Below are 10,712 nucleotides of genomic sequence, written 5' to 3'. Positions count from 1 at the left end.
GAGACCAGGCGGGGACGAGGGAGACGTCACGTGAGGGGTGGGCGGCGGCGGAGGAGGAAGATGGCGGGGTGCGGGGCCCCCTGGTGGTGCTGCTGCTGCCCGTGCTGCGGGGAGAGGGAGAGCCGCACCCCGGAGGAGCTGGTAGGCGGCTGGGGGGCAGGAGGGGAGCCACTGGGAGCGGGAGGGGGCTGGACGTGGGGCGGGGGGTGGAGCCGCTGGGCGGGAGCCGCTGGGAGCGGGGGGGGGCTGGGCGTGAGGGGAGCCGCTGGGAGCGGGGGTGGGGGCTGGGCGTGGGGGAGCCGCTGGGAGCGGGGGGGGGGACTGGGCGTGGGGGAGCCGCTGGGAGTGGGGCGGGGGGGAGCCGCTGGGAGCGGGGGGGGCTGGGCGTGGGGTGGGGGGGAGCCGCTGGGAGCGGGGGGGGGAGGGCTGGGCGTGGGGGAGCCGCTGCAGGGCAGGGGCCGGGGGGGTGTCTGGAGCAGAGCGCAGCGGCCCCTTTTCCTTTATGCAAATAGCCTCATACAAGTGTCTGGGGCTTTCTGTCTCCTTGGCAGCCAGGGCAGGCGGAGTCCTCCCGCCCCGCCCCTGCACCTCCTAATCCCTCCCCCCCAGGAGTCCTTTGCTTTCACCATGGCTCTTTGTCTGCCCTTGGCTTTCCCCTTGCTTCTCCCACCTCCTCCCCGGCTCAGCCCCGCTGTAATGTCTCTTTGTCTCCCGTACAGCTCAGGGTTGGGGCTGCCCGTTCTGTTAACTCGTCTTGTCTCTTCATCGCTCTCTGCTGCAGTAGAGCAAGCAGGTGGGAAGGGGTGCGGGAGTTTGAAATGAGACAAAAGGGTCGGAGTTAAATGGGTTAGGGGAAAAGGAGCCATTCTCTGGCCTCAGTTTCTCTTGCTAACCTTTCACCTGTGTGCCATGCAAAATCATCCCCTCTCTAAACACACACGCGCGGCTCTGTCCTATCTGCCTTCAGTTGTCTTTGTTTGTACTGTGTTCCTGGCTTGACACCTCTGGTGTTCATACTGTAGATCCCTTTCCTTTATTCTTTCTGCCCCACTCATACTGTGGGTATCGAAATCTAAAATAACACAGGCGCAGGTGAGAGCAGAAATTCATCACAGCTAAAGTGGAATATGTTTCTAAGGAATTGAACACGAGATGAAGGGTACATGTCTGTACAGTAGCTTGGAGGTGTAATTCCCAGCTCGGGTGGACAGACATCTGCTAGCTCTGCTTGAGCGAGCAGCAAAAAATTGTGTGGCTACGGCGATGGGGGCCAGCCACCCAAGTACGTACCCTGGGGTTGGTAGGGATTGTGCTCAGGCAGGTAGTTTGAGCAGCCACTGCTATTCGTAGATGCTAGCTTGAGCAGTGCTACTACAAGTATGTCTACCTGAGCTGGGAATCGTACCTCCCAGCTGCTGTGTAGACGTGCCCTGAGAGTAAGGAACTCCTGAGTTACAGCGTTGGCTGTGCCGATGTTTTTCTGGGCAAGTCCTATAACTCTTGTGTTTGTTTCCCCATCTCTAAAAAAGAGGTAATACTTTCCTGCCTTGAGGTGCTTTGTGTGGGTTAGTTAATGTTTGTAAAGCGCTTTGATAAGGTGCGTTATAAGTGTGGATCATTACTAGGATGCTGGGTTTGAATATATCAGTCTAGCTCCAGATTCTGCTTTCTTCGGGCTGTCTACGAGCTGGAATATCCTTCTTCCCATTATGTTCTTGGATTGAGGGTTGGCTACCCTTGCAGAGCGGCATGGGGAGGCCATTTTTCATCTATGCTAGCTTTAGGGAGTGCAAGAATGTGAATTACGCTTCACCTGCTGCTTGGCGTGCCATGCTAGTTCTGCCTCACACAGCTGGCTCTACTCTTCTCTCCAGCAGTAGGACCTGGGGAAGTGGCAACTCCCCTCTCCAGCGTTTTGGAGCACTTCCCTGCACTAGGCCCCCTACAACCTGGGAACCTGGATTAACCAGTGCAATGATAACAAACACCAGTCAGTGCACAATATCTGGTGCCTGTACATTAGCTCTCCTGATAATTCTCCTCCTACCTCTGGGGTTTGTTTCATAGACTATCCTCGGGGAAACACAGGAAGAAGATGACGAAATTCTTCCACGCAAGGACTATGAGGTGAGAAACTAAATAGTTGCAGTTTGTGAAATGACAGATTTCAGAGTAGCAGCCGTGTTAGTCTGTATTCGCAAAAAGAAAAGGAGTACTAGTGGCACCTTAGAGACTAACCAATTTATCTGAGCATAAGCTTTCGTGAGCTACAGCTCACTTCATCAGAATACTGAGCCCTGTAGAACCCTTCATGTAATACATAGCTTTTAGGGGGAGAAGGATTAGGTATATCATTTTGATGCAGTCCATAGCGCTGTGAAATTGGAGTCTCTGTCAAGCTAAAAATCCTGTTTAAATCGTGTGTTACGACTACTTTAGATTAAAACGGGATTGAAAATTTCAGTTGCTTTCCATTTCCTATGCTTGGTTAGTTTTGTATTTCACACAGTCTGGGCAATAAACTAGATTGGCTTGTTTCCCTTCCTGGTTCAGATGTGCTAATAATGTAGGGTTTGGGTTTCCAGCCCTACAGGGGTAATGTTTCAATCTCTCAAAACCTCTGTTTTCATTGAAATTGCTCCCAAACACTTGTATTCTTAGTGGGGTCTGCCAAGCCTACATATAGGGCCTGAACTATTGCAGTGACCCTTAACATGCTTCCCCATCCCCTGCTGTGAGCCTCCTAGTTCTAGATAAGCCTCAGCGTGATCAGTTTCAGCTGCTTATCTCCCATTAACCCTGTGGTGTTTGCTAGAGCTTGGATTATGACCGGTGTATCAATGACCCCTACTTGGAAGTACTGGAAAGCATGGACAACAAGGTAGGAGCCTGTTCTCTCTCTCCCATTTTGTTGGTTTAAGAGAGCTAAATCCATAGAAATATCCTCCACTGCAGTCAGGTTTGGCTGACCCCCATTCCCATGTTTACCCTTGTGCTCTGCTTAGCCTTTATATCAAAAGGGCAGAAATAGGCTCCCACAGCACCCAGGACCTTCCCTGAGCCTCAGGTTTAACGTGATATATTTATCATTCAAACTCCCTCTCCCCAGTCCTCTGATGCTCCTCAGGATACTTGTCTGTGCCCACTGTTTTATCTCTCCAGTTCTGTCCCAGCTGGTGACTGTGATGTCACATTTCTCTGGTCCCCATTTGTGTATACTTTGACTTGCTTATATTGCCTTACCCTAAACAGAAAGGCCGGAGGTATGAAGCGGTGAAGTGGGTGATGGTTTTTGCCATTGGAGTCTGCACTGGACTGGTAAGGAGCCTACTGGGTGGGAAGCAGGGAAATTATTAGAACCAAAGACCCATTAGGAGGGTGCCTTGTGTTTCATTAAGAAGATTGCTTTGTCTGTGGCTGGTGCTGGGCCTTTCTGAGTATCACAAGAGAATGCATCTGAATTATCTTCTTTCTAAAGGGCGGGGTTTTTTTGCTATAAGTCATCTCGGTGTCTTTTCCTTACAAGGTTTACCTTGCAGATCCCCAAAGGCTAATAGTCTGCTTGCAGTGAAACCTGCCTTAAGAAACCACTTAATGGAATGATCAAATAGGACAGAATTGTATCCTCAGATGTACTGTGAATATTAGCTTCACTGTGTACGTGTTTGGGTCTTCTGGGGTGCCTGTGAAGTTGGGGGTGGTTTGTGCATGTCTCAGGTTTAATACAGACTGTCAAGACCTGGACTCTGTTGACAAAGCTGATGGATTCAGCTGCAGCTTGCTCCTACTGCTGATATGCTCACATGGGAGTATCTCTTTCCTAGCTCTTAACAATTTGCCCAGGCAGTCATATGGAAAGCTCATTGCCTCATCTTGGCTATAGGATGGGGGTGGATGTGTCTGAGAAGAGCATAGCAGGGAGTGAGTCTGAGTACCTGGAGTTACTTTGCCTTGACTCTCCTTCCCCACTTGTGGGATTTAGCAGCCTGTGCAGGAGCTGTCATGCATAATTGCTGCATTACCAGTGTTCTGTCAGACTGCAGCTGTCTCAGTGGGGTGATCTGTTGGCATTTGCAAGTAATTGATCTCTGATGCCAGGTCTCTCCTCTTCTCTCTTTCACAGGTGGGTCTATTTGTGGATTTCTTTGTGCGACTCTTTTCCCAACTCAAATTCCATGTGGTACAAACCTGTATCCTTTATGTGGTTCCTGCCTTATTGTTGGACTCAGGTGGCCTTTCTTTTAAAACCAGAGCCTGGTCCTGAAAGGGTTAGTTCCATTAGAGGACTCTCCTGGGCAGAGGGGTTTGCTAACCACTAAACTTCCTACTGTGGATTCTGCTCAGTAGCTGGGAAAGTCCCCCTGGCAGAGGTGACAGACCGTGAGTAGCATGGTTTACATGGTTTACGGGTACTTTCTGGCCCAGTCTTCCTAACACTGAAGCCATTGGCAAAACTCAGTTCACCAGGATCTGGGCTTTGAATCACTGGGACCAAGAGCTGGATTCTGGAAGAGAAACCGGCCCCAGTAAATGCTGTAAAAAATGCTTGCCATGGAGGGTCTCTGCAGTCCCTTCAGAATGATTTGAGGGGAAATCGTCAGCATTGTCTGTTAGACCCACCCTGTGGCTCTCTAATCCTCATGCTTCCCTGGCTCCTTCTCAGAGGAGCTGCCTTATACTTCATGCACAGAAGGTGCCATCAGCATTTCTCGTTGTCCCTCTCTGTTGCTGGGCCCTGTGAATTGTCCGGTTGGACAGCACGTAAAAGGGGAAAGCATAAGGTGTTCGCAGTGAAGATGGAAGTCGAGACCACTTTGTGGTTGCTGGGTGTAGTAACCACGGAGTGGGCTGCCACTTTCTGGGAAACACCGATCCATGAAAGAACATCATGGGCCTGTCAGATGCTCTTGCTGGCTTGTGGTTTGGGTATCTTAGGCTTAGACCAGCTTGGTCAGAGGGCTGTGATGGGAGCCTGCTTTCTGAAGGCTGGTGGCTGGAATAGGAGATTCAGCCTTGGGTCCTGTTAATGGGCCCTACAGAGTGTGTTGGCTGAGGTGTGTGTGTTCCTGTTGCCTTGACTCCCTCCTTGCAGCGGTGGAGGAGTGCAGTGAGAAGGGCTGCCTTGCCATGTCGCTGCTGGAGCTGCTGGGGTTTAACCTGACCTTCATCTTCCTTGCCAGCCTTCTTGTCCTGATCGAGGTGAGACTGCTATTAATATACCCTTTCCTCCCCTCTCTGTCCCTGCTATCAAACAGGTAATGCCCATGAAGTCTGTTGCTCTGAAATCTTGGGTCGGAAGGTGCTGCAGGAGGGCATTTTACAAAGACTAATGAATTCAGCCTCTCGATGCGCTGTTTCCCCTAGTCCCTTTCTGCATTCATTGGTGGGGGCTCATCAGTCTGCTGAGGTGCTGACGCACCATGGTGTTTAATGTGTCCTCCTCCTAGCCCGTGGCAGCTGGCTCTGGAATTCCGGAGATTAAATGTTACCTGAACGGAGTGAAGGTGCCAGGGATAGTCCGTCTCCGGACACTGGTGTGCAAAGCTCTGGGAGTACTCTTCAGCGTAGCCGGAGGTAAGAGGAAGCTGACAGATGCATCATGGACTAAGTGTGTGATGGTGGGGAACAGAGTTTGACTGAAAATCTCCAGGTGGGCAGGTCAGTAGTGGCTCTGCACCTTTATAGCCGGTGATGGGAAGGAGAACAGAGACTGGTCGGTAAATGCTGTCTGAGTGCCAGAAACACGCTGCCTAGAGCTACCTGAACAAGCAGCAGGAAGCATTTCACCCACTATGCCTTGGGAGAGTGCAGACACCTGGGGATAACAGCCCTCTTTGATGGGTGTATTTAGTGCACTCCCAGTGCCAAGCCTCAGGTGCATGGCTGATGTCCTCACTGTGCAGAAGCAAGTGTTGGCACAAACACGTATGCCCCCCCCACCCCCCGGGACATGCCTGCCTGACGCTGCGTGGAATATTGACATCCTGGAGTCATGCTGCTCCTGAATTTCTCCCTTTGATCACGTCTCCAGGAGCAGGCAGTGCTCCTACTTCGGGGGGTCTGCACTCAGCCTCCGTGTTGGAAACTAGTTCTAGACAGGCACGAGGGTGACTGGTTTCTGTGCCCCATGGCAAAGCAGTGCTGGCCCCCTCTCCTAGTACTGCAGAACAGGACGGAGCGTGCTGGGTTTGTCTGCAAACGTCGAACTTCTGCAATGAGAACACTTTCTGTTTTTCAGGACTCTTTGTAGGGAAGGAGGGCCCCATGATACACAGTGGCGCTATTGTGGGGGCTGGCTTGCCTCAGGTTAGTGCTGGAAATGCTCTGAGACGCTCTGCGACTTGGGCTCTGCCCCTCTCAACCCCTTGGTTAAGATCAGGTGTCGTGTTTGTTAGATATGTTCTCTTAGAAGCTAAAGTAATGATGGAGGGATGACATGGCTGAGTTGGCCTCGTTCTGCACCCTCTCTGCTGTGCGTTTCTAGGTCACAAGTTTGGGCCATCTTAAATCCGTATAAGCGCCATAACCTCCTCCCTCAATCACCTGGTGAGGGCTGCTACAGGCTCAGGAGGAACCCAGCACTGAGCAGGGATAAAGATGGGATCCCCTCTCTGGGCAGTGGCTCCTCCTAGGCGTGTGAATAAGGCAAACAGCAGCACAGTGTAGCTGTTCGCACTGTGCCAGAACAGCTGACAAACGGAAGAGTCCTTTCTCCTGAGGGCAGACACTGTCTCCTGGCTCGGCCTCGCGGCCTCTGGCGTGTGAATGCTGGCTTCATGACCCCAGTGCTGGGGTGTCTGGAGAGCCTCTCTGTTTGTGCTGAGAGACGAAAAGGAAATGAACTCTAATCCCCAATGGGATGCAGTGCCTGTTTAGGCCAAGATGTTGCAGGAAGGGAAGGGAGCATTGGACGTTCCTCTCTCTCACGGTGAGAGGAGAGAAAACCCCGGAGACTGGTCAGCAGAAGCAGATAGTGTGTACTTTGCAGAACCCTCCCGGGACAAAGCTCCCAGCATGCGCTGAGCTCTGTAAATAGGATCTGCTAGAAGAGGAACCAGTACCTTATCGTAAAGTACATTTCCTTGTCTGCTTTCCCTCCGCCAGGGCGTACAGTTGGAGTAACAAGATGTAGGCAGAAAAGTGTGGTGTTTCCCAAGCATTGGCTGCTCCCAAAGGGGTGTTGTGGGAAGGAGGGGCTGCCTTGGTTCATCACTGTGTCAGTTTTGACTCTGTCCTTTTGTTTTTCAGTTCCAGAGCATCTCCTTTAGGAAGATCCAGTTTAACTTTCCCTATTTCCGAAGTGACAGGTACTGTACCTGAGAGGGGGGGCCTGGTAGGGTGGAGAGGGGGTGCTAGATTGGGTGGGTCAGTCAGCTGGAGCCTGTTAGCCCAATGGAGAGAAGGTACATAGTTGTATTTCCAGGTGAGACTCCTTCCTGCGGCACCTTGCCTCCCCCACAATCCTCTTGGTGCGCAGCCCCCTCCAAAAGGTGTTGGGGACACAAGATTTGTCATAATGTATCAGACCACTGGTCCCTTCAATCCCATATTGAAAATACTGGCCACAGCCAGACGTACTACTTTAGGGAGAGATGATAAACCCGACAGCAGCTAGCTAACTGCATCATGCTGCCCACTGGGCACAGCTGGCTCCCCCCATCAAGAAATTAGTTTAGTCCCAGGCTTGATTCCCCTTTTCCGAGTTCCTTCCGGATTCTGCCTTGATAAACTCACATTGTTTTTCTCTGTGCTTAGGGACAAAAGGGACTTTGTATCTGCAGGGGCCGCTGCGGGGGTTGCTGCAGCCTTTGGGGCCCCAATCGGGGGCACTCTGTTCAGCTTGGAAGAAGGTTCCTCCTTCTGGAACCAGGGGCTCACGTGGAAAGTGGTGAGAACTTTGGCTCTTTGGGTTCCCCTTCCCTGTGAGAGGAGACTCGAGCTAGAAGCCAGAGAGCTCGGCTGTGACGAACCTGAGATTCTTGAATCTCTCAAGCTGAGCTCTCCTGGCACAATGTGAACTGCTTGCAGTGTTGATGCTAGAGAATTATAGCTGGGGTCAGTGGTGCTTCCCAGGAATGCAGTCGGGAAGGAATTATTCCACATTGTTGGGGCAGCTCTGAGAAATGGCTTTGCTCCTGTGTTTCTTCCAGGCAGTGGGAGTACAGTAGGCGGAGGTTCGATCCCTGCGTCCCCATGTGCTGTGAGAAAGAGACTTTGCTTTGCCTTAGGGTTGGAGAAATTCTCTGACTCAGATCGCTGCATTGGGCTGGAGTTGGCAGAGTTCTCAGAACACATCAGATTGCACTAGAATAGCAATCTTTGGTGTTGTGACTTGGCCTTTTTTTTTTTTTTGCCAAACACTTTGCGCGTCTTGGAAGCAGTGGCAGACTCCCATCTCCAGAGTGGATTAAAAGAGCAGAGGGCTTCCCCAAGATTGTAATCCAATCCAGAGCCAATTTAGGCCTCAATTTATAAATTACACACACCAACAAGCTGTGTACATGCCCTGTAATTGATTCTAGCTGTTGCAGCTCAGTGCCCATGACCAGAATGAGGGGCTTGTTGCAGGAATTACTGAGCTAAATTCTATGGAGCTATGTTATGCAAGAGGTCAGAATAGGGGATCACAATGGTCTCTTGTGGCCTTATTTTCTGAACACAGTAAAAAGATTAAATTTTGGAAGTGCCAGTAGGTTGCAAGCTCCCTTCCCCAGACATGATTTGTGTGGAAAGACTGGCCTTGTTGCCACTGACCTGGGTGTTTTTCTTCCTGCCTCTCTTTCTCCAGCTCTTTTGTTCCATGGCTGCTACCTTCACTCTGAACTTCTTCCGCTCCGGGATTCAGTTCGGAAGTTGGGGATCTTTCCAGCTACCTGGGCTGCTAAACTTTGGGGAGTTCAAGGTGTGTTGTGCTTGCTTTACTGCTTCTCCAGTCGCCCCTGGTTGTAGCTCCTGGCTTGCTGTGTGAAACGAATCAGCACTGTTAGTTGAAATCCAGCAGAGGTGCTCTGGCTGGAATGCCCTAGCTGCTCCCTGGAGAAAGGGGAAAATTACTGCTCTGGTCTGACAAAGGGAATGAATCCTGTTCTGTGGTCGGTGCTGTTAAATGTTTCCTGCCTGAGGTAGAAGTGGCCGCGGTGTTGGGTGCCTGCTTTGGTACGTCTCCATCTGCTCTTTTGCTGCCTGGTCTCATTCCTGCATTTCTCCCTCTCTCTTCCCTCACCTGTCCTCCCTCCCCAGTGTTCTGACTCTGATAAAAAATGCCACCTCTGGACGGCCATGGACTTGGGGTTCTTCATTATGATGGGGATTGTAGGAGGCCTTCTTGGAGCCACCTTCAACTGCCTGAATAAGAGGCTGGCGAAATACCGCATGCGGAACGTACATCCAAAGCCGAAGCTGGTCAGGTATCAGTGCTCCTTTCCACCTGCCTTGGTGTAATCTCTGTGTGTGGCTGTCTGTCCCCACTGTCTGTGTCCACAGCGCCTCAAAGAGTAAGAGCCACGTAGGCTAAAATACTGAAAAATTGGAACTAGGTGAGAGGAGGCAAATCCATCCCAGTGAAATAACAAAACCTGGCAAACCGTATAGCATTTTCACAAAGAACACTAAGCTAACCTCAGCTGCTACAATCCCACTACATCCCTGTAATGACCCTTGTGGTATACAGGAGCCAGGATACCTTTATGATGAGTATAAAGGGGGTTCTTTGAGGCTGCTGTAGGGACAGATCCTGTAGATCTTTTCAGTTCCTAAACTAACAATATAGCTTGTGCTGCCTGTGTGTCACCACTGGGGGTCTCCCTAGGTCTTGGCTCCGGTGAAGTAGTCCTGATAAGGAACAGCTGATTATACCACAGTGCCCTTTACTTAAATCAGTTCATTTGATCAGAACATCTGAGGTCAAGCTGTCCACTCCATTGGTGCAGGAAATCAGTGCATAATTCAAGCTCTGGTTACAGGAAATTACCATGTAGCTAACAGGGAAGAGACCAATTTTGAATGATCCAGAAAAGCCCATGGAAGGCAGCTAAAAGCATGTCTGTCAGACATTGCTATGGGTATAGCCTTGCCATGTGCTGTACAGTCCAAGAGCCCTACCCAAGGGGGCATGTGGATAAGGAGGAGCAGTGACTGAAATTGGAGGAAAGGCTGTAACAACATCTCTCAGATCCTAGTGTGGGCCTCTTGGATTGATGTGATGGCAGAGGGGGTCTATACAGTGCAAGCCCAGTGCAGAGTTAAATGACACTGTGTCCAAATACTCTCACCAGCCAAAGAGTTTTCAAAGCCTGTCATCCCATATCAGAGGAGTGGCCTCCTGGCCTGCACTGGCTTTTTTACTCCTGATTGGATGGATCCCTTTGCCCAGCCAGCGTGGCTGGTCAGAATGAACATGATCACTGGACAGCCTGTCTTACAGAACCTAAAATGACCTGCTGTCTGCTAAGTGGAGCCCCAAATTGCTGGTTACTGTCGCTTTTTCAGAGCAACGTTGGGATGCAGGGCTGTGTGCAAAGACCAAGGGCTCGATTACTCTGAGCATGGTTGTCCCTGCATGGTTTCTGCTTTGTGCTTGCAGAGTCTTGGAGAGCCTGCTGGTGTGTCTAACAACCACCGTTGTGGTGTTCGTAGCGTCCATGATTCTAGGAGAATGCCGGCAGATGTCTTCCACCAATCCTAGTGGCAACAGCACTCTGAGCCTTCAGGTA

General features: G+C 51.0%; 1 protein-coding gene across 1 annotated transcript in view; it reads left to right on the top strand.

The window, feature by feature from the left end:
- Window positions 1-43: 43 nt before the first annotated feature.
- CLCN6 (chloride voltage-gated channel 6) overlaps window positions 44-10,712 on the top strand; it is a 24,160-nt gene continuing 13,491 nt past the window's right edge. The window contains exons 1-13 of the mRNA XM_077837181.1: window positions 44-141; window positions 2,068-2,127; window positions 2,816-2,881; window positions 3,253-3,318; window positions 4,124-4,190; window positions 5,093-5,199; window positions 5,448-5,574; window positions 6,239-6,306; window positions 7,249-7,307; window positions 7,756-7,888; window positions 8,789-8,902; window positions 9,241-9,407; window positions 10,583-10,709. Coding sequence (XP_077693307.1) covers window positions 61-141; window positions 2,068-2,127; window positions 2,816-2,881; window positions 3,253-3,318; window positions 4,124-4,190; window positions 5,093-5,199; window positions 5,448-5,574; window positions 6,239-6,306; window positions 7,249-7,307; window positions 7,756-7,888; window positions 8,789-8,902; window positions 9,241-9,407; window positions 10,583-10,709 — 1,242 coding nt within the window. The 5' untranslated portion in view covers window positions 44-60. The remainder of the gene's footprint in view (window positions 142-2,067; window positions 2,128-2,815; window positions 2,882-3,252; window positions 3,319-4,123; window positions 4,191-5,092; window positions 5,200-5,447; window positions 5,575-6,238; window positions 6,307-7,248; window positions 7,308-7,755; window positions 7,889-8,788; window positions 8,903-9,240; window positions 9,408-10,582; window positions 10,710-10,712) is intronic.

The sequence above is a fragment of the Eretmochelys imbricata genome, chromosome 18 (assembly GCF_965152235.1).
Source record: "Eretmochelys imbricata isolate rEreImb1 chromosome 18, rEreImb1.hap1, whole genome shotgun sequence".
Lineage (NCBI taxonomy): Eukaryota > Metazoa > Chordata > Testudines > Cheloniidae > Eretmochelys > Eretmochelys imbricata.
Note: the sequence above shows the minus strand (reverse complement) of the source record. Positions and strands in the feature narration are given on the sequence as shown.